The 23671-nt window shown below is 40.6% G+C and overlaps 3 protein-coding genes across 3 annotated transcripts in view; all 3 read left to right on the top strand.

Annotated features, from left to right (window-relative positions):
- myo10l1 (myosin X, like 1) overlaps positions 1-4858 on the top strand; it is a 31889-nt gene extending 27031 nt beyond the window's left edge. Inside the window, exons 35-43 of the mRNA XM_070842425.1 lie at positions 788-936; positions 1240-1388; positions 1470-1677; positions 1769-1905; positions 2059-2182; positions 2312-2665; positions 3304-3480; positions 3591-3782; positions 4754-4858. Coding sequence (XP_070698526.1) covers positions 788-936; positions 1240-1388; positions 1470-1677; positions 1769-1905; positions 2059-2182; positions 2312-2665; positions 3304-3480; positions 3591-3782; positions 4754-4858 — 1595 coding nt within the window. The remainder of the gene's footprint in view (positions 1-787; positions 937-1239; positions 1389-1469; positions 1678-1768; positions 1906-2058; positions 2183-2311; positions 2666-3303; positions 3481-3590; positions 3783-4753) is intronic.
- A 4132-nt stretch (positions 4859-8990) lies between these two features.
- On the top strand, positions 8991-15694 carry pttg1ipa (PTTG1 interacting protein a). The gene is made up of 7 exons (XM_070842658.1): positions 8991-9146; positions 10033-10085; positions 10372-10480; positions 11795-11897; positions 13151-13216; positions 14104-14150; positions 14875-15694. Exons 1-7 carry the CDS (start codon positions 9059-9061, stop codon positions 14910-14912), a joined length of 504 nt encoding a protein of 167 aa, XP_070698759.1. The 5' UTR covers positions 8991-9058; the 3' UTR covers positions 14913-15694.
- A 1219-nt stretch (positions 15695-16913) lies between these two features.
- On the top strand, positions 16914-21306 carry sumo3a (small ubiquitin like modifier 3a). Its single transcript, XM_070842181.1, has 4 exons — positions 16914-17037; positions 17918-18046; positions 18215-18286; positions 18530-21306. Exons 1-4 carry the CDS (start codon positions 17017-17019, stop codon positions 18590-18592), a joined length of 285 nt encoding a protein of 94 aa, XP_070698282.1. The 5' UTR covers positions 16914-17016; the 3' UTR covers positions 18593-21306.
- The last annotated feature ends 2365 nt before the right edge of the window (positions 21307-23671 follow it).

The following is a 23671-nucleotide window of genomic DNA, read 5'->3' as shown; positions in this document are numbered from 1 at the left end:
ACTATATAAGACAGACACATTTCACTGATTTCATCTTGTGTCTTTTTCATGTACAGTACACCTTTGTGTTTCTAGATAACATGCTTTATTAATCAATTACTCTGCACAGCTCCTGAATGTGTGTTTTTTTTACTGTCCTTTGACTGTAACTGTATAGAACTGTATGTTTGATCCTAAACGTGCTCTAGCAAAACAATCTGTGCTGGACTGTGCCACGTACAGTATTTGTATTTGAGTAAAGCTCGTCCCCGTGAGCTCTGATATACTTCCACATGATTGCAGTTTTAATGGGCATTTGGGCACTGAGGCACTTTACTGCTGACAAATATCACAGGTGTGAATTTTAAGCTTTACCCTCTTTCTTATTCTCTTTTTCTTTCACAAATTGTGCATACTGAAAAGTATGTTCATACATATTACTGCCCTCTGCAGGTTAAAACTAGACCTTTCACTTCAGCTGTATGTGCTCATAAAGCCAACTGTGTTAATTATCCCATACCTTCCACTGAATTGATAACTAACTAAGAGGGTGAAGTACCATAGACAGATGTTTATGATACTTGGCTCTGTTTGATGCCCTGTCACAGACCTCTACACATAGATTTAACACTGACTGAGTGGCTGAATATCAGTTCTAGTATATTTTTATATTACTCTGAACCTCTCATACTGGCATCATCTTTGCGGTGTCATAACTCTTATTACTGCCATCTTTAGCATCAACGATCAACTGCATTTTTTTTTTTGCTCACCTTTGTCTTTTCTTTTTATCTTTGTCTGTGTGCAGTACAAAGGCAGCAGGGCTACGCCAGTCTGCAGGATGAGGCAGTGCGTGTTTTCAACTCACTGCAGGAGATGGAGACGCTGGCAGACACGGTGCCCATCATTCAGGGCATCCTGCAGACCTGCCAGGACCTGCGCCCTCTCAGGGACGAGGTACTTTATCTGTCAAGACAAGTCTCCTTTACCCTCTTCTCAACAGAAAATATCAGGAACAGTGGTGTGTAGCATGAGCTTTGTGAAAATGTCCCACACGCTGGAAGCAACGACAAAAGGTTGTGTCCTAAAAATGACACTGTAGTAATGATATTAGAAGTTCTACAAGTGTTCCTGGATGTTTTTTATACTAGTATTACCTGCAAATTCTTTATACACTTCTTTATTCTTAAAGTTAGTCTCAGAGTTTTTTCCATCATAACGTTTCTGCAGTAATTTGACATCTTTTATGCTGTTTTTCAGGTATATTCTCAGGTGATCAAGCAGACCAATCATGTGCCTCAGCCTAACAGTCCAGCCAATCGAGCACACTGGCATCTGCTCACCTGCATGAGCTGCACCTTCCTACCCAGTCGAGCCATTCTCAGATACCTCCGCTTCCACCTCAAGAGGTGTGTGTGTCTGAATTATTGAGCTTTTTTAATCAGTCATGGAATAAATATGTTATAAATGGGTAATATGATCTGATTCAGGGTACGCGAGCGCTTTCCCAGCACAGACATCGAGCGCTACGCCACTTTCATCGGGGAGTCCCTGAAGAAGACCAAGACTCGTGAGTTTGTTCCCTCTCAGGAGGAGATCGCCGCCTTGCTGGTGAGACAGGAAATGAGCACCACTGTCTACTGCCATGGGGGAGGCTCCTGCAAGATCTCCATCAATTCACACACCACAGCTGGAGAGGTGCGCATTGACACACAGAAACAAACATACCGACAAGTCCTCCTCTCAGTCAAATGAATGGTTGCTCCGTGTTTTTGTGTTGCTGCTGCAGGTTGTGGAGAAGCTGATCAGAGGTTTGGCCATGGAGGAGAGCAAGAACCTGTTCTCTCTGTTCGAACACAACGCCTGCACAGACCGAGCTTTGGAGAGCAGAGTGATTGTAGCCGATGTCCTGGCTAAGTTTGAAAGGTATCTCAGTTTCTGTTTTTACTGCTGCCAGATGTTTGGTGGCCCTGATTATCAAATGGTCTAAATACTAATTTAGAGTGATTTCCTACTAGCTTGTGTTGCTTTTAAGAGTATGTTGGGTTCGTTTTGATCTATACTACTACTTTTTTCCAGACTGGCGGGCAGTGAAGAGGAAGAGGAGGAAGGAGAATGGAAACTCTACTTCAAGCTCTACTGCTTCCTGGATGTAGAGAGCATGCCAAAAGAAGGAGTGGAGTTTGCATTTATGTTTGAGCAGGTGAGCTTTGCACTGCATCACAACAGTGTTAGTGGTTGTCATTCGCAAATAGGAATCAGTTATTAACTGCTCATATTTATATTAGAGGCCGTTTAGAGGAACTGTCCTACTGTTACCTTTTTCTCTCAGGCGCATGAGTCTTTGATAAGTGGTCACTTCCCGGCCTCAGAGGAGACTTTGCAGCACCTGGCCGCTTTACGGCTGCAGTATCTCCATGGTGACGGGGCAGGTCGGGCTGGGTGGAGCCTTGGAAACGTTTATCCAATAGGACGTCTCCGCAATCGCATCCTCCACTCCACCAAGCCGGGTGTGGGGGTGGCAGGTGGAGCTGGGGGAGGTGGAGCAGGAGGAACAGGAGACGGGAAGGGGACAGTAGGAGGACAGGGAGGTGTCCCCATCGCAATAGAGAAACGAAAGACCCCGAGCTTCCTGGATGGGACCCTGAGGAGAAGCTTCAAGACTGGATCACTGAAGAAGCAGAAGGTCAGTGGTTACTTTGTATTACACCTAACTACTTTTCAATATAAAGTACAGACTTTTTTAAGCTTCGATGCAACACTGGCAGTAAAAAAAATTACACTACTGAAGCATATTTCATGAATTCATTGTCATATGGTATGGAAATAAACTGTTAAACTGTGTTCTTGCTAAATAGCTAAAACGCACAGGTAAAATTTTTTTGAAAAAAATAGAAGCATTGTCAACACATAAAATAAAACTAGCTAAATTCAAATTTTTGCAAGTTTTCCCTGAAGTGGAGGTAAATATTGTAAAGATATTGACTTTGTGGAAGCTCAGGAGGTCTTAGTCTTCAAATGTGTGATTCATAATTTTATAATAGTCTACATGGAAACACTTATTCTGAATTTGTTATATGATATCTGGTCCAAGAGCCGTCTTTTTTCATCCCATAGTTGCCATGTGATGGCACAGTGTGATATGTCAGACGTGATGGATCACTACACTCTGCTGAATTCTCATAAGCTCAGTCAAGTTTGGTTTGGTTTACTATATAACAGAGGGACCTCCCACCAAACTGGATTGCTGTCTGACTGTTGGAATAACTAACTGCTACTTTGACAGAGTATTCATCACTGATTGGCTGATATATGGTGCTGCAGGTGGAGGAGGAGCAGATGCTGGAGATGTGGGTGAAGGAGGAGACGTCCGCCACACGGACCAGTGTCCTGGAGAAGTGGACTCGGCTGCAGGGCATGCCTCAGCATCAGGCCATGCTTAAATACATGAGCATTATTAAGGAGTGGCCTGGATATGGATCGACTCTGTTTGATGTGGAGGTGAGAAAATAATAGAGAAAATTATGGATTTCAGAGATTTCTGCAAATACCTGACAAGTAACCTGTTCTTTTCCCTGCCCTCTTCTCTTCTGTTTCCTCTGTCTCTGTAGTGTAAAGAGGGTGGGTTCCCTCATGATCTGTGGCTGAGTGTGAGCGCTGACAACGTGTCAGTGTATAAACGAGGGGAACCCAAGCCACTGGAGACCTTCCAGTACGAACACATCACCTTCTTTGGGGCCTCACAGTCCTGCACCTACAAGATCATCGTGGATGAAAGGGAGATGTTCTTTGAGACACCGCTGGTGAGAGCTCATTCTTTTTTATTTACCCTTTATATTTGCAATTGACAATTATTTTCATTATTTTCATAATTGTGAGTCAGTGTGCAGGTGTTTTTTTAAATTTTTTATCTTTTTATCAAAATGGTAAAAAAAAAAACAGCCATCATAATCTGTGTTTTCTTGTTTGTTTTGTCTGGTTTGAAATATTTCTCAAATTGGGAAGGACTTTGCATTGCATTCTGAACGAAGCCTTTTTGAAGTTAGTGGAAATAACCTTTATGTCAAAAAGGTCAAAAGATGCTATTGAGATGCATTATGGGAAGTGTAGGATCCAGGGTTTTCAGAGCCGCTTGTCCGATGGTTGAATAGCTTCAGAGCATCTCGCTCAAGTTCTCTTTATTCATGCTTCATACAACTATTCCTGTCACTTTCACATGAACAGCGTGCAAGAGTGCAATTCTGACCTGATGACGATCCAAGTAAAGAGACTGTTAAACTTTTGTGGCATGGAGCAAAAGTGTAGGCGTTAGCCCTTCTTTCATGGATGCTGTTTTCTGACAGCATTTGCATGATGTGCATATCTATATAACTACTCCCCTTGAAGTCGACACCCAAGTGCAACACCATGAATGCTTTCCAGGAGAGAGTGTCTGAACATGTGCACTTTTGGCCCCATGTTTGATTGATTCATATCTTTCCCCCTCTATGATTTCACCCTGCCTCCCAGTGTTGGAACACATTAAATTTCCGTGATTGGACAACACACCATGCAAGCCACTTTTTTTCTAGTTGTAACGCAGCGCTAAAAGTCTTTTGGTCAAAGTCTTTGACCTGTCTTTTGATCTGTTTCTTATAATTATATTAAATACAATTATATAATTATATAAAATTGCTTACCCCTTTAATTTTGCCCCCCAAAATTAATCACTTTATCATACATAAACGCACAGCCAGGTCAGGACACGTATTCATTTACTCTCCTCTGTCTTCAGGTTGGGGAGATTACCAAGATCATGAGGGCCTACATTAACATGATGGTGAAGAAACGCTGCAGCATCATGTCAGTGACCAGTGTCGCCAGTTCCTGGGTCAGGTGATTGCCAACAACCATTCAGAGCACTCGGTTCATTCGGTGGCAACAGATGCCTCAGCCCCCTGCATCGGTTGGTTGATTTTGATAACGGCAGTCGCACCAACCAGCTAATCCTCAAGGTTGAATCAAGGGTGGTGGACGAGCATCTTCGATCGAATGGGGAAAAGCTAAAAGATAAGAGAAGTGGACACTACAGCCAAACGCACACTCTACTGGCCTGGGTTTCACTTGGGATGGGGGATAAGGGATCTGTTCAGAAATCAGCATGACAAAAAAAAAAAACAACCTGTATTTTGGGACAGTCCTTTCACATACATAACCCCCTGTTGTAATCCTGCATGTAGATGTTCAAACACACTCCAGACGTCTCTCTGCTTTCCTTTCCGGACAAAACTCAGTTATAACAAGCACAACTCAGCCGCCCAGTCTGTCTATCCCAGGTGACTCCCCTTTTTCTCGCCCAGTGCACTGCCAGACAGAAGAAAGCCACACTTTTTCAGCTAAATCTGTTTATTTCTCACTCCTCTAATTTCAGAGTCTCTCTCTTTCTCTTCTCGTGTCCTCACTCCTGTTGCATCTTTGTTTGGTATTAAGTTATTGATGCAGAGTTCTTGTTCTTGCTTGCTTTCTCTCTGTCGTTCTCTCTCTGTCGTTTTATCTGTAACATCTGCTGTATCACATCTGTTTGTGACTGAGAAAAAGGACTCTGATGATTCTTCTTCAGGGCTACAAAAGGGGGAAATGAACCCTCTGCCCAACATTGAATTCACTTGCTCACTCGTCAGTGCCACCATGTGGCCTAAAGAAGAAAACACAGCCAAAGGAAGTGGCTTTAAATATTTCTGAACAATATCAAATGGATATTCTTGAGAAAAAAGAGCAGAGGTTTTGCTTTTTGGAGGCTCTCTGCTCGTGTTAAGCTCGACACGGAGAGTCTGTGCATGGTTAACGGCCTCACCTGGCTCTACAAAGAAAACATTATCAACCAGAATAGTACGAAATAAAACTATCTATGTCTACATATAACACACAGTACATATATCTAATGTATATTCACATACATGTACACATAAGCTGAACCAACATGTATCGTTTTGTACTGTATATCACACATTATAAGACTTATTGAATTTCCGGTGGCCACTGCACTGTACAGTATATAGATGCCATATTAAATGCAATGTGACACCTCTTGTGTAAAATACATGCAAGTGAATGGTGTTAATAATGACCACTGTATGTCTGAATATGATGCCAATACTCTACATCGTTCACTGGCTGTGCCATTAATGTGACTCACAGAGAAATAAGAATTCATAGTAAAAACACAGACCACAATGAGACTGGCTGCTATGATTGGTGGTCATGTTTTCACGGTGTTTGGATAAATTAATCGTTGTTGCAGCGTTAATTGGAGCCATGAAATACTGTATATCCTTGTCTGCTCATGCTATTCTCACTTTTTTTTTCTTTACTGAGATCAGTGACTTGAACAATAATGCATAAGAGCTCCAGTTTGTCTGTGTTTCCAACCTGTTTATGAACATGTGACTTTTATTATTGATACTACTATTATTACTGTATGCCCCCTGCTATCTTAACCACCCTGAAGTGCTGTGGGAATGCTGCTGTGTGTGTGTGAGTGTATTTATGGTGTAACCCAAACAGTTTGGAAAGAAAAGGGAAATGAGAAAAGAGAAGTGTTTTTACTGAGTGTATTCGTTGAAAAAAAGACGTATTTACATGACTAACCTTTGCAAAGAATGGTGTTGTGATCGTGAGTTAAAGGGAAAAGCATGGGATATCACGGGAGGGTTGAGGGTTATTTATTTCTTATTGTACTGTATGTATTGCAAGGCCTGTTTGGGAGGATAATGTATTCAAGATATACTGGATTTTTTCAGTCTCAGTGTAAGAGGAGCAGATAAGGCACTGTGAGGATATGGACTCAGAAATGGTTTGTGCGCTGGGGATGCTGACAGTCATCACTGCTGTGTGTGTGTGTGTGTGTGTGTGTGTGTGTGTGTGTGTTTGGAGTGAAAGTGAAGTCACTGTTCTGTCAATTTCACCTGACTTTGTGGCACTACAGGTAGATGGCAGCATCCCTCATGTGTAACACTTTATACCCAAAATGTTTCCCCCGTTAATACTCACATTACAAAGAAAAATACTGTCTAATATCAAAACATGGTCCCGTTATTTGGTTTAGTGAAAGCCTAAACTACTTTCTGTGTCAATAATTTCAATATTTGCCCTTAAAACACTTTGGTTTGCTGCCTTTCAGCGTGAAATTGTCTGTTGTCTATCTGGAGTGCCATGTCCAGGGCTGCAGCCAGGATTTTAGAAACACTGAGGTCATGAGTCCAGAACACTCAACCCCCAACAGAACCCCTATCCTGTAGAAAATCAGATTGGATTTCTCATTCTTGTCTGAAGATCTTATTTCTCAACATGGTTGAAATACTGATTTAAAACCTCCCCCACATTACAACATTTTGGCCTGTAAGTAGTCAAATTTACATATATTTAGTCTAAAAATACTGGAATCAGCCTGTTAAAGTGTCCAAGTATATATCCTCCATTATAGAACGTAAACTACCTTTACTATCTTTGCTAAAATGCCAAGCATTCCTTAACAAAATACCAAGGACATGACCTCAGTGTCCTCAATGGTAGCTGTGGCTCTGGCTGCATACACACAGCCCACTGGGATCCTGCCTATAGAGTCAGAATAAGCAGAACTCACTCACAGGTTCTAGTTTGAACTTTCGGTTATTTTAGTTTTGGCTAAAATGAGGGGAGAACTGGAGGAAGTAATCCATAAGCCATAATTGACGAGGAACCTGGAGCTGTCTGTTCTAATTATTCTACATCTATGGTTCTGTCTGTCACTGATATTACACTGAGTAGGAAGAAGTTGCCCCGCAGTTTCTGAAATGTGATCGGCGTGTTTGCTAAAGAGAGCAATTAACTGAAGTGAGATATTAAAATATCTGATCACAAATCGGTTTCAAAGGGCAACTTCATCACAAGGGGTCCTGTTATCAGCCGCAGGCGGCCAGAGTGGGGCCCGTTCTTATCTTCTGTTATGCTTATTATCATGATTACATAGTAAAACATAGTGCTCGTTTAAAAAAAAAGAGAAAGAGAGAGATATGTGTGTTGTTCTTTTTTTATTTGTAACTGGCTTTACAAACTTATGCTTTAATAAATTATTGGAATTATTGTCCTCTATTTTATGTTGTCTTTGTGAATTTATTCTGGCTACAAACAAAGGACATTTATTCAAGTTCTGTAGCTACTTAAGTGTCTTTTCTGTTAGCATTTTATACTACTACTGATACTTATAGTATAATAATAATGATAAACTTTATTTGTACAGCACCTTTCATACATGAAATGTAGCTCTACCTGCTTTGCAAAAAAAAAAAAAGTAAAATCAATAACACAAGTATTAAAAACAACAAGCTATAAGAAGCAAAATGTACATTTCAGAGGGAAATATTGTACTCTTCAACCCAGCATGTTAATCTGATGCTTGTTACTTTACAGATTATAGAAATAGTTTGAGATTTTGGGAAATCTTTGCTGATCTTTGATCTAACCCTCCAACCAGGGAGCCCAAATTTCCCCCCAAATGTCCAGTTGCTTCTTCTACATCTTCATTTTGGCTCCTCGTGAAATAATAACACCTTGTTATCGGCAGAGAATTTTCCTCTAAATTTCTCAGATTAAGATATGTAAAATATTTATTCTTAATTCCTCTCACACTGATCATCTCACAAAGTATGTAGGCCTGATAATAAATCAGTCAGAGGAGGCACTAAGTGAGTACCTCACTTATAAGGAATAGTTGCTTACTTTTATGTGAGTGAGATTTTGAATGCAGGGCTTTTACTGGTAATGAAGTAGCAGTATCCACTGCTGTGTGCTGATCTGAGTGAAGTACTTACACCACAACACACAAGGAAAAACGCTCCCGGACACACACACACACACACACACACACACACACACACACACACACACGCCCTCCTCTCCTTTTGTCTTTGGTGCGTAACCAGCGTGCGTCAAGATTCAGCGTTTGGTTCCTTCTCGTCAGCTTCACTTTCCCAGTTTCAGCTGTCGGTCAGATTTCCTCCTTCCGCGCTGAGAGTCTTCTAAATCTAAAAGCATCTGGATTAATCTGCCTCTAAGTGGCTGGATGATGGCTTCACGGGTTTTTCTCCCCGCTCTCCTGCTCCTTTTCGGTTTGGTGACAGTTTTCGCCCAGTCTGCCGCACCTGGCCAAGGTAGGAGCGGAAATCAGGGAGTCTTTGGTGACTGAGGAATTAATGGCCGCTGAAAAGAATCTCTCCCTTTCATTTAATCGCTTTTAGCCCACTCATTTTTTTTTTTTATTAGGCATTAGATAAAATGCAAATGATCACAAAGCCCTCACATGATTTGAAGACAAAAGACTTCTTTTGGCTGTTTGTCTTAAAGTTTCTGTTGATTCATTTGAACGGACCAGAACAAAAAGCAACTTGAAAACTTAATTTGAGTCTCCATTGTTTGTATTTTCTGTATTAAAATGATTTATCAACGTAATTCAGAAAATCTCAGGTAAAGGCCAATATTTCAGCATACAAATCTACATAGAAAAGTAAGATAAACATTGATTTTCTTGATATCATTGTGCCCCTGTTTGTTTCATATCTGTGTGTATTGTTGAAACCTCTCAGCAGGAACAATAAGTCTCTTCTCAGGTCACAACGCCCCTCAGGGCCCAAAACCAGCAGGAGTAGCTACAAACAAACCAAAAGGAGAAATGAGACTCTGTTAGCGCCTCAGCTTTACAGATTCAGGGCTATTCTCTCACAAGCCCAGCTGTTGTCCCGTGTAGCCTGCTGATACTAATATGACTGGTCTGTGTGTTTACTGTGCCGTGTCTCCATGGAAAATGTCCCAGGAGGATTAGCAGTGGTTACAAAAACCACACTGAGCACAAACCTACAGGCCTCATTTAATCTGCCTCTCATTATGTTTTCAGCTAATCCAGTACAGTCACTAGTACAAAGTGTTTGGACCCTTAAAAAGCACCCTGTTGATGGAGTTCACCTCTATTTCGCCTCTGTGCACTGGTGTGGGTTGTTTTTTTTCCTAACTTTAACTGACTTTTTTTTTTCTCCCCCACAGCGTGTGAGGCGAAGAATGGCACAACCTGCGAGGAATGTCTGCAAAACGTGACGGTGAGTCCTAAAACAAAAAAGCTTTTGCTGATTTCTTTCTGGGTTTACATCGTGTGTTTGGTGGAAGAAAAGAAGTGTCTGAGTTGGAGGAACTGGAGCCAGACTCCTCCTCCACCTCCACCTCCACACCTGGTTGGACTGGTTTGAGGAGTAACTGATCTGTCACCCATTACCACCACCTTCCTCCATTTTCTACCTTTTGTGTGTGCGTGATACACCTGCCCTGAATACTTCGGAAGTCAATGCTCGTTCCCATAATAAAAAGTCATGATGTGTATTTTCACAGTGCTTGTGGTGTATCAAAACCAAGACCTGTTTAACATACCCAGTGTCGACCATCCTTCCACCCCATTCTCTCTGCCCATTGAACGATGCGCGCTGGGGGCTCTGCTGGAGTAAGACTGCGCACACACACACACACACACACACACACACACACACACACACACACACACACACACACAGCTTGTTTTTATTTTATTCATTTGCATGTAATAAAAGAAGTGATATGTACACAAAAACATATACATATATACAATCACGGTTTTATCTACATATACTGAAATATTCACGAGTTTAAAATAAACAAAAGTTTGTGTTGGAGACGTAGGACACTACAGGTGCAAGAAACAGAACTACATTAAATAAAATTAAAATTACTCCACCACTGCTCCACCACTTGACTCCAACTTGAATAAAATTGTGCTTAGATTTTATTTGTTTGTTTGAAGCATTTTGGTGAAAAGGGTTTTTGCTGGTACGTTATCTTCATACCACCAGATCTCACAGATAATTCGGATACATTCCCCTGTCAGTTGAGATTGTTTTCTTAATCAGTTAATCATTCATTTTCTCTATTCAATGTCAGAAAATAGTGGAAAATGTCCATCACTTTCCAAACGTTCAAGGTGGTCTCTTTAGATGTCCTCTTTTGTCAGTCTTAAACCCAAAGAACAGAACACTTGGATACCATGGCTACAGAAAATACTTGTTTCTGATTGGCTGGCAGGTGTAGCTTCACTCTGTAACTAGGTAACCATAGCAACAGCACTTCTTCTCTGAGCTATATTATGGGCTGATTCTCAGCGCTGAAACCTAAACAGACCCAAACGGACCTAAACGTTGGTTAAACTGCATACAAACTTTAAAAACAATGGATGGCCATGGGATTTTCTTTTGGCCAACAGTTTGTGGACATATAACAACACCTCATCTTCAATTTTTGTAAATCAGGGGATAACCTAGCATGTGTTATTGCTTTGTCGGGGTGGGTGATATGGATAAAATGGGTGGGTGGATAAAATAATCAGGAATATTAACTGGAATACCTGTTTCTTTTCTATTTATTTTTTTTTTTTTTAGTTGAGATGACTAGAAAGGTGCAATACAATACAGACCATTTTACCATTAGACTTGCCAAGCACCAGACTACACATTACTAAATAAACATTATGAAAGGGACATTCTTCACGAGTAATCCAATAAACTAACCGTGATAATCTCCTGGCATATATACATATAAAGATTATAATCAAAGAGACTCTAATAACATTATACCTATACTGTCTGTGTTATAATGTAGAATTATTATGTCAGAGCAAAAAGACCAGAAAAGAGGAGCCAAGGAAGGAGGTAGAACATGTATGCTTTCTGTGTCGAGGGTGCATTTGTGACTGTGTAACTTTGTCATTGTGTGTCTCCATCTGTAGTGAACTTCCAGATATTGATAATCACCTTGGCAGTGATTGGTGGAATTATCATCATCGCCTTCCTGGTCTGCCTGTTCTGCTGCTGCAAGTGTGAGAACTTTGGGTAAGTGTGTTGTGAGCAATGGTCGACCCGCTTGCTGTATGACTGAATAGTAACCGACAAAAGGGAGGCTGAGGCATCACGCTTTACTTTTGGCTCATTGTAGTTAAGTTCAGGCTCTGTGAAACAGTGGTACAGTGAGTTTAAGCTCATCATTTAAGGTCCTCACAGATACAGACACCACAATATAAAGAAGTTACCACATAGAAAGCAGTTTGCCGCTGTTGTTTATGGCAGCTCATATAATATGAGTTATGAGTTTCACTCATGGGGAAAAAACTCAGACACGACTGATTATATCTGGTTGCAAAAGGGCTATTTAATGTAACCTATCTGTTACAGTGCCTGTGTTTTTTTAGCTTCTTTCATCAGACATGAAGCATGAACAAAATGAAATGCACATTTACAATAAAAATGGAAGGTGTACCTCGATCACACACTCTCCCACTCCACTCCTTTCTATAAATACCTCTCTTACCCTCTGAGATATGCATTAATGTACAGAACATCACATGTACAGGCAGCAGGTTGCTCTCACGCTTACTGTCACAGATGATTGAGTATGAGTTTGGTGTGGTTAAGGCCAAAGTGTGTTTTTTTTTTTTTTCATTGTTGGATATCTTTTTTTTTTTTTATCACTCTATGAATACAAAATTACTATCCACAGCCGTTAACCAAAACACTTTTCACCATGTCTTTGGCACTAAAGTCAACAATGAACAAGGCCCTCTGTAAAAACCTCCAGAGCTTCGATGTGAATAAAACCAAAAGAAGGTTTGGTGTGTGTAAAAGCTACTGAAGTGGTGATTTCTGTCTTAGAGTGTGAGGGAAGAAAATAATTTTGAGAAAATGAACTTTAAAGACACAAATCTACAGACACGTGTGTGTCGTGTGATCATGATGAATCAGAATCAGCACTGGCTTGTTCACATACAAGGAATTTGCTTTGGTATTTCAGCATGTAACAATAAACATGGTTAGAGAACATAAAGTAAAAACAAGTCAAGAAACATAAAAGCTAAATAGAAACATTTACAATAAATAAATAAGTATATGTAAAATATGTCTGTTTTTTTAAAAGGAGATAGCTGTATGGTATATTTCAGTCTAATCATGTGAAGATAATATCGCCATTGTACATCTCAGCTTTTGTGTGGTTACCTTAAGGTGTGTGTACCTGAAACACACAGTGTGTACTTTCCCATGACTTATCTAACCACAAATTAACTTTGGTCTTGTGTTTGTTTGTGTGTCAGATCCAGAAGGTTTGAGGCCAGGATGCAGAGACAGGCCAATAAGCAGAAAATTAAGCAGGAGGAAAGGTGAGAAATGATGCTCTGTTTCAGGTTTCAAGCCTGTGAGTGTATGTGATAAATCTTCAGATTTATCAGAAGCTCCCCTGTGCAAAAAGATGTTTAAAAAGACAAGGTCAGTCACCACTAGTAAAAGCTTTTTAATCTGAACCAGCCTGGTTGCAGACCTCTTTTTTTTCACGTAATCCAATTGGTGAATAATGAAATGAAACAATATGATAATTAAGTCTGATTATCAGGCTGCATCTGAACTCAAACAGGCCAGCAGTGCAGCACTGGGCTCCACAACGAGAACAATTCTTTCCCCTTCATGAACAAAAACCTCACACTTCCTCATCCACGCTTACATTTCTTTAATTATCTGGTTCCATGTTAATGTTTCCGTGTACACGGCCTTTCAGCCTGTGTGTAACTTTTCCTCATGCCGCTGTAAACTGCTGCTGTGGCCTATCAGCTGTAAACTGTAAAGAGTGACTCCCCAATATTGCTGTGTGCAGATTAGTTTGCACTGATTTATACTATTTGTTTATATTTTCCCTTACAGTACAAATGCACACATACAGTAGATGTTTTCATATAGAGGTATACACAGTAAAGATTGTATTCCTGCTTTCAGGTAGTCCCTTCATAGGCTCAATGTGGAGGTTTGCCACATAGTTTACAATCTACAGGACACTTGACGCACCAGCTGCCCCTGTTACATTGTTGGTCGTGGTCCATATCAGTTTTCTGCACAGCCACAACACAAAGGCAAAAGCGATGAGGGAAAAATGCACACGTCAAACTGTTATCAGCCCAAACTGGTTTGTGGCCACATGACTTTTGGGAGTGTTGGAGAGTGAGAAAAATATTATCAGTCATTGTCTGGCTAAGAAGAGAATGTTTTGTTCTTACAGGAAGGCGGAGATGAAACAGAGACACGATGAAATCAGGACGAAATATGGTGAGCTATCCCTTGCTTTTTCTTCATCACTCTTTTTCATGCACATAGGGTCACGGAGCAGATTTGACTTTCTGTGCCTTTGGAAGAAAAACTAAATGTGGGCTTCTGGGCTTTTGATGGGGAAAATAGGTTAAAATTACATTAAGATTTTTCTGGTTTACACTTGACAGAGATTATTAAAGAAATAGTTTGACATAGTGCTTATTAGTGTTCGTGTTTGTATAGGAAACACAAAGGCACTGGCAGCGGACGGTTAGCTTAGCACGAATGGAAATGGGTGAGGGGACAGCTAGCCAACCTCTGTCCAACTACCAGCACCTCTAGAAGCTTAGGAATGAAAACACCAGTTCTTGATTGCTTAATCTGTACAAAAATCTATTTTTCATTTTTCATCTATAAAAGTGGCACATTGCAGTTTTACGGGCCACACTTTGGTTTTTGGATTCATACAAATTCAATTTAACATGTTAATTAGTGACCTTTAAACATGCTGGTAGTCACCTTCAGACAGAGTTAGACTAGCTGTTTCCCCTTGTTTACAGTCTTCGTGCTAAGCAAAGCCAACCGACTGCTGGTGATTGCTTCATATTTAACTCAACAGACACGAGAGTGGTATCGATCATCTCTTCTAGCTCTCAACAACAAAACAAATACATGTTTTCTCAAAAATCTCAAGCTGCTCTTTTAAATCAATGACTTTACTGATTGTTTTATGTTTCACTAGGTCTAAGTGGGCAAAACCCATACTCCAAATTTGCATGAGAGGACCTGTGAGATGTACACCACGACCTTTCTGTTTTCCCTGAACTCTGACCTCTCGCACAACAGACATCAACCGTGTAACGTCATGTCAAATATAACTAACAATTACAGAGAAGTGGCAGTAGTTCTGTACAACCAGCCTCTGGCTTCATTCAGCCAATGAACAGGTTGTGTCGTTGTGTTCAATGTGATGACCCAAGGGGCTGTAACCGATCGCTAGAATACACACATGTAGCAGCAAGACTATAGTGTTACTATCCTATCAGTTTCTATCAGTCTACTTTTATTAGGTTAAGTCTTCAGTTTAATTGCACAGAATGGAAAGAGTCCAGTTTGGTTACTGAACAATTTTTTCCTTTTGCTTAAGAAAATTTGTTGCATCTGCAAAATTTCATCTGTTTTGCTTCTTTGCCCCGCTGCTGATTTAGTGATACACTTAAAAATCACGACCTATTTTTGTACTTTGTGTGATTTCTCTCCTTTTCTCAAACTCTGCGTCCTATTCTGAAAGCTACTTGTTGCAGGTCATTTTTATTGTGTTATTACTGTATGTTCCACTGACAGGGATGATGTTTTTAATGTATTGTGGGCTGGAAAATATGTTAATAATATGAAGTGAAATTTAATTCTAAACCTTTGCACTCTGGATATATAAAGTAATCATTAACGTAAGTTGAATATGTTGATCCTAAAGTTGGATTGAAGTCTGCCTAATTCTACCTTTGACTGCATATCCTGTAAAAATAAACAAGCCTAATAAAAGACTTTGGACTCAGAATTAATTCCATCAATGGTATTGGACTTTTATTGACTGTGTTTTGGATGCATTGTGCTTTTCAGCCTGCTTACAACTGCAGTTTAAATGCTCAGAATGCCTCAAAGATATTTGTGTGAGTTAAAGAACATTATAATTTCCTTTGGGTTATTTCATGTCAGAAACTCAGTGGTTTGGATTTTTCCTTTGCATGAATTTAATCCGATTAATATATCATCAGGCAATAAATGGGTAGTTAGTATTATAGTTTGATCTGTATTTTTGCAAGGAGGCAATTAATAACTAAAGGAAATGAACAAGTTTCTTTTAAAAGGTGTTGGCGTGACTTGACAAATCTTTCTGAAGCATCAACACTTTTTTTTTTACAATAATTCACTGCATCTGTTAAAATGTTATAAAACAGTTGGAATGGTTCCTTTTAAATTACCATATGGCACAAGCCACCAGCTTCAGGGTGATCCTGCACAGTTATCATGTCAGCCTGCTTTTTAGTATTGACCCTACAAATTCAAAATGATTCCTGCAGTGGTATTTAGATATTGAAATCAGAGCTGAAATGCTGTCAGCGGACAGGACAGATGATACTGCAGTATTTTTGTGTGAAATCTCAGACATTACAAAGACCATGGGCTGTCTCATAGAGTCATCCTTTGTATAACTTCTCAAGTGGAATCCTAAAAAACACATTTTCAACATGTTTTCTAAGGAAAAAACTGTAAACCAGAAAAGATATTAGTTTCACGCCATGTATGCTCGTGCCCTGTGATTATATTAGATTACCTATTATAAAGCCACAATATGCAGTTAGTAGTCACTAAACTGCATGTGCCAATAAATAATATATATGTAAAAAGCATGTTTAGGACTTTATCAGTCTATTATTTATTTACTTAATCACTTTATTGGTTTATCAGTAAACACCCTGCCAGTAGCTTCTGTTGGTGCTGGTGTTATATTTTTACACTATGACACTATATCTAAACACTGTAGCTCGTCTCATTTACTGTGCAATATTTAGATTTTTTTACGTCTTAATTCAACGTTATCACAGCGTGTGTGAATACAAAGAAGGTTATTCAGAGGTTTTGATGGAGCATTACCTTCCTCGGCTCGCGTGATCGAGTATTTTGTATGGGTGCCCGCCCCCGCGTCCGCGCCCCCGCGGTTTAGCAGTCACGTGGTCCTCTCAGAGCCAATCGTTTATTTGCAACAGCGGTCCAAAGCGCGCACCCGTCGGTGGAGGAGAAGAGAGGACAGAAGGCGGCAGAGAGACAAATAAACCCCAATTAACCGACTAATCTGAAAACCTGCACACGAAATACAGCCAGGATGTCAGAGGAAAAGCCAAAGGTAAGATAAAAAGCTCCGGAGAGCTGTGGATTTGTGCTGATGGCTCTGGCGAGATCCTGCCAAACCATTTCTTAGATGTGCAATCTAAAATGGCCTGGTTTGCACGTTTCTCTGAAATCGGCGCAGTGTTTGTTTCGCAAATGAATGAGCACCCGCACATTCACATTTACATTTAAACGCGATTACACAACACCGTGCAGGTGTAAATAGGAGAGTCTCTTTGTTACTAAATGATGTCTCGAGGATTGTGAGCTAAAACACCAATTACACCATGATTGTCATTTGCGGATTTTTTTTTCTTTGTCGAAACGGGACCACGTTTGTGTCCGCAACGCCGCAAATGCCGCAACTGCAGCAGCGACAAAACGGCGCTAATGGAGGTGACGCATTCATATAAAACTGACGTATCCGTGGTGTTTTTAATGTGCCGGTGTTTGTTTGGACACAGCACAACAAAACAAAACTGTTAGCTGCGTTAGCCGGCAGCTAAAACTCAGCATCGGTCTTAGAGGGCTGGCGTGCCAACACCTAGCCCGGAGCTAATCATGCTAACGTTAGCATCTGTGATCGCCCGGCTAACAACATACTGCAACCTGCCCTGCTAACGTAAGTTTGTTTAGCTTGAATATGTACCAAACTGTGTTGCCTGCTTCCTCTGCCATACATCATGGTCGCTCTTGGTTATTGTGACATTTCTTTAAAAGTTGCAGGCTATAAGTAGCTAGCAGTCTGGTAACTTATGTGGCTGCCTTAAGTCTCATTGAGCAGTGCTCCTCTCTGTAGTGTGTCTGTGATGTCTTCAATGCAGCCTCCTAAACGTTATGTTTGTGCTGTGTAACCCGCTGTTTTTACCTGATGTCAAACACGTTTGTCTCTGCAGGAGGGAGTAAAGACCGAGAACGATCACATCAATCTCAAGGTTGCAGGGCAAGATGGGTCGGTGGTCCAGTTCAAAATCAAAAGACACACACCCCTCAGCAAACTAATGAAGGCGTACTGTGAAAGACAGGTGAGCTGGAAGCTCTTCCATTTCCTCCTCTCTAATAACATGCAATTATTTTGGATTTGCTGAAGTGCCTCCTTCAGCAGCCCCATAATTTGCACACTTCACCTATTCCTGTATCAAAAGTGCCTTGCACATGGATTTATCTTCATGCATGTCATGCCGCTCCTGCAGGGTCTCTCAATAAGGCAGATCAGGTTCAGGTTCGATGGCCAGCCTATCAATGAGACGGATACACCTGCACAGGTAAGATAACATCCTCTATTCAAATCGCTAAACATTACTGCAATTATCTTTCAACATGATGGTAACGCATTAGAGGATCCTGAGAGCATTGTTCAGTTTGACATGGACTGGACAATTAAACATTTTAGCCATGCTGAATAGTCTTAAATCATTTAAGTTGCATGTTTTCAGTTTCATGCATAATTTTAACTGGTTATTGTTTATATCCACTAACTCAAGCGTCTTTGGCTCTGCTCTTCTCAGCTGGAGATGGAAGATGAAGACACCATAGATGTTTTCCAGCAGCAGACAGGCGGGCACTGCTAAGTTCTCTCCTCCCCCTCATTGACGGCCACCCTCAGACCACGCCCTCAGCCACCTTCACTGTCCTTCCCCTCCCCATCGCTCTTCTCAGCCTATTATATTATTATTATTATTATTATTATAATTATTTCTTCAGTTTAAAGATGTCTGTCACGGTTTTTTGTGCAGGGGTGGGGGGGGCGGGCTCCTCACCTGTTTATGTACGGTCTCAGCCAGGACTGAACTTTTGTGCGTGTCGACAGTCTCTCCGCCGGCCAATCAGGACAACATTTCCTTCTGGCGCCGCAGGCTGTGACTGGACCAACAGCGCGTCACAGGTGTCCCTGGTTTGTCAGCGCTTTTCATTGACGCTCCAGTGAAAGCTTAGTATCCAGTAGATTGTCTCGGTTTTCATCCGTGGGGGTCGAATTCGAGGCTCTGCAAGATTTTTTTTTCCCAGGGGTCACAGTCAGTGGGCATGAAAATGTTTTGAAGTGGAAGCACTATCTGAACTTAATACACACCCGCCTTCCATTTCACTTCGCTTTCTTGTGTGTTTTTTGTCCAAATGGTGACTCCTGGTCCTGTCAAAAAGGTATTTTAACTCTCTCTGCATTTTAGGTGCTTTTGCTAAAGCATTCTGCAATGGTTTTGTATTATTTTGATCTTTCTTTTAAGAATTAACACCCAGGGGGCTTGCTGGTCATTGTTTTTTTTCCTGTACAGAAGTATCAGAGTGGATGTTAGATAAATGTTGTGGGGCTTGGACCAATACTCCAAAGACCGAACTTCGGTTTCATATTTGATGTACTTGGATCACTCTAAAAGCAAACTGCAAGGTCAAAACTATCACATTTTAAGGGAGTTTGTATTTCATTAATGTTATTTGCTTCCTCTTTGACTTCTAATAATTGAGAGAGGTTCTTTGTGGGCATCCGTGGTACAGACTCATCCAGTCAAATGCCGGTTCAGGGGAGGGAACTTTAATTTATACCATGGAGGTGGACCCATTTTTGTAGCTGGTAAGGGTTTGGCTGTGTAAGGATAGTCTCTTGACATGGAATACATCACTTTTTACTTTCTTTCCCTATTTGCCGATGAAGCAGGTCAGTAGCCACTTCGTAAGGTGTCCTTACAGCTGGCTCTGCTTATGGGAGGAGTTAAACGTAGAGGGTGGGCTGTGGGTGGGAGGAGCTGGAAGGCCTTTCCTCAGTGCTGTTTTGGGGTCAGCTGCCTCATCTCTGTATTGTTCTTGCAAATGTAGGCTGATGGGACAACTGATTCTAGGTGTGTTTTGAAGAGGAGCAGCTTCCAGCTTGTGCAACAATATCCAACAAAAGTCAGTATGTTTCTGTTAACACATTTTGTAGACACTTTTCACTGCTATGTCAACTATCAAGTTGTTTCCTTGTGTGTAAAAGGTAGAAGTTTCAGGCTAAAATCAGGCTGCAGTGTTGCAGACAGTGAAGATATCCCAAGTGGTGATGAGTGTCCCCAATATTTTACAGTTATGGAGAAGGACGCCTGCAGCTTGTTGCATATCGGGAGGGCAGGGAGGCCAACGAATGGAGTTTGGGAGCTAAGTGTTCTGTACCCACAGGGCCCTGTTCTTCGTACACTAACAACTGAGTTGGCTTGAGTTGACTGACAGGCAGACGTAAGCTTGGATTTTTCAGTTCAGCCAGGGTTAAAATGTATCTGTTGTGGAAGCAAGTAGTCTTTGCACTCAAAACCTGTAACAATGCAAGCGTATTCAGGGTGAGTTTGATCATGACAACAGTTTTATATATGCTAATTTTAATTTATTTTCAGTCAAGACTACACTGTCTTTAGAGGCACAGATCATTCAGTATTGTCAGAACAGGTTTCGAGTTGAGCAGTCATACACACTAAAAAGTACAACATTAAAACCAATGCAATTTAAAAAAACAAAATACGTGTGATAAATGCGTGTGACAAATTCGTGTGATACATGCAGAGTAAATTCTTGTATTATGGGGTATTTAAAATGATGCAATATGGGCTGCAGTAGTAATTGGCCTTGTGAATTTCATGTGTTTTAGTCTGTTAATGTTTAATAAGTTTCCATAGCCTTAAATGTAGTTTTGCTCAGCCACATTAGAAAGGTGATGTGCTTTCTAAATGGGAATTGAACTGTAGTCTACATCATGTTTTTCAGCTGTATTTTTGTATACATTCTATATAATAAAAACATTAGTCAATGCCAGTACCTTTTTCCTTTCTAAATAAATATTTGACTAACATTTGAAAAAGGTTCACTGTACTGCCACCTGCTGTGTAAACTATTCACTACTGTCCACTTTGGTCCCAGCGAGCATAAAATTAAATTTCATTTGATGACTACCCAACTCTAATCCTTTCCACAGCCATTAACAACAAGCTTTTTGATAAAATTGTGCAGTATAGAGACATGTTGAATCTGTGTGTGATTACTCTTGGAAGATGTGCCTCTGCACAAGCATATCAAGTGTGACCGTGATTTCCTCCTTGCGGTTACTCAAAATAAGAGCACAGTTATCAAGACAGCCCACCACTTGCATTTGAAGAACTTAGTTAGCTGGACAAAGATCTTTTTAGCTGTCTAACATACAAGCTAAACTCTGTAATGGACGAAGAACGGGGCCCAAGTCTTGTCATGTTATTTGTTTCTCTACTGATTTGTACATTATTTGTGGTCTTTTACTACTGTATACAATAAATATAGTTTGGTACTCAGATTTGCTGTCATGTGCGTCATTATTTTGCCATGTTTATTGTAATGCTTCACAATCCTCCCTGCGGATATTTTCTAGGTTGTGGAGGGAAGTTAAAAATCAACGTTACTGTTACTCCATATATTTAATTGGTGTTTATAGGGCAAAGAATGCACACAACACTAACCAATACCACAGAACTTATATGATGGGTTGCTGTGCCTGTGCCTCTTGATTAGCTTTTATAAAAATACAATATAATGCTAAGGAACATTTACAAATTTTACAGATATAGATTATACCTGTCTTCTACATACTGTATGTATGTGATATTTTGGTCATCTTGTGGCGAACTTCAACCATTTAACCCCAGAACATGTCTGTCACTGTGTCATACTATAGCCCATACAGTTAACGTGTGTGTGGCCCGTTATGCAAGACAGTCTCAGTTCTCACTAAAAACGTAAATACAAGCACTGTGGATGGAGAGAAGTGGCTTGAAGAAAATGGACAGCTAGGGGGTGCCAGTGAACTATGATAATATGTCTCCTGTGTGGTTTGGCTTAATTCTGTTATAAAACAACCTATGAATAAAACAAACAAATAAAAAATACACAGACTCAGTCTGACATGAAATATGGGTATGCAGAAACAACACAAAAGAAAATCTGAAAAGGCAATAAAACAATGCTGTATGCATTGTTTTATTGCCTTTTCAGATTTCAGAAACATGACACTGGAAAGACGAGTTATTTCTCTAGTAGTCCTACATAACACAATCGTAAATTGTCTTAAAGAGACAAAGGATCATTAAATTGAATGAAGACAGTTAAAAAAAGAAATAAACCAAGTCTGATCATTATTTAAAATAGTGTACTAACTTCCAGGGTGTCTGTTATCACCAGAGGCCGGATTTAGAACCTTAGATTTCACCTGATACACTGACTGAATGGCTACATTCAGCACAACTGGAACAGTGATAAGACTAATAGCAGCAGGCGATGAGTCAAACCAGGAATAAGGAAAAGCATGCGGATGAATGGACAATCTGCATTAACTGCATTTGTGTGAAAGGACCTGCTTGGATGCAGGTCCTTCTGAAACCACACACCCACTCCATGCCAAGCCTGGAAGGAAGAAAGATTAATGAATGGACAGAGGAAAAGAAGTGCAAAGCAGAGGCAATATCTTGTATCCTGATCTATGTGCAGTCTATGATCTTCATGAGAGCGAGACGAGAGACAAAGTGAATTTGCCTTGTAAATATGCTGGTCGGTGGATGAGAGGATTCAGAGAGATCTGACACAAGCCGAGATGTGGACGCCTAGTAACCAGCAAACCAGGGTAAAACAGACTAAAATCAGTGTATTTGTTGAGGTGCTAACTTGATGAGTGATCACAGGTAATCAAAACTTCCCTGGAGACTGCTAGAAAACTCAAATGTCAGCGATATTTACCCAATTTAACAATAGATGCAATAAAAAGATTATTTACAAATTCCACTCATCCCAGGTCGATCCTAGTACTTTGCCATTGCAACTTATGCCTAATTTTACCGTCCTGAGACTTCATTAAATTTTCAACGAGTAATAATCCTGGTTTGAGACTTTAATATCGCCGTCGGGTTCATGCACATACCTCAGTTTCTCAGGGACTAAACTATGGGAGAACAGCTAATATGAAAATAACTCTGCTCATATCCATCCATCCATTAGTGGACTAAAGGTCACATGTCTTCTGTTGTTGTTTTTAGGTTGCCTTTTAATTAAAAAGACACATTTCAGGCCCTTTTCACATAGTGGATATCTGGAAAAAGTATTTTGACAAATTTTCTGTACCATTACATTAAAGCATACAGTCTGTCTGCTTCTCTGTGTGTGTTTGCACACACACACACACACACACACACACACACACACACACGCACACACACACTAATTGTATGTGTCTCTGTCTTAGTGGGGACTTTCCATTGGCACAATGTATACTGTAACTAAAGAATGCTAACCTATGCACGACCCTAACCTAAACCATCACCAAACAAATTTTTGACACTCACTGTTTTATCAATAACAACATAGTTTAGAAAAAAGTTCTCCTAGTGGGCTCCAGCAAAATGTCCCCACAAGACACTGTGGGCCCCACACTGTGAGCTGTGGTCCTGATCTTTGGGCCCTGTGAAGTAACTCATATAAGTACACACACACACACACACACACACACACTCACACACACAGAGTCAGTGGAGCAGCTTGCTCCTCTGGCAGGTCTGTGTCATCACAGGGGGTTGAGGGAGGATGAGTGGCAGGCTGGTTACTGATTTGCATGCCTCTGGTGTTTAAAAGGAGCTGCAGGTGCAGGATTCTTCACACAGATGAATGGATTTCTC

Source organism: Pempheris klunzingeri, chromosome 13 (genome assembly GCF_042242105.1).
Source record: "Pempheris klunzingeri isolate RE-2024b chromosome 13, fPemKlu1.hap1, whole genome shotgun sequence".
NCBI lineage: Eukaryota > Metazoa > Chordata > Actinopteri > Acropomatiformes > Pempheridae > Pempheris > Pempheris klunzingeri.
Note: the sequence above shows the minus strand (reverse complement) of the source record. Positions and strands in the feature narration are given on the sequence as shown.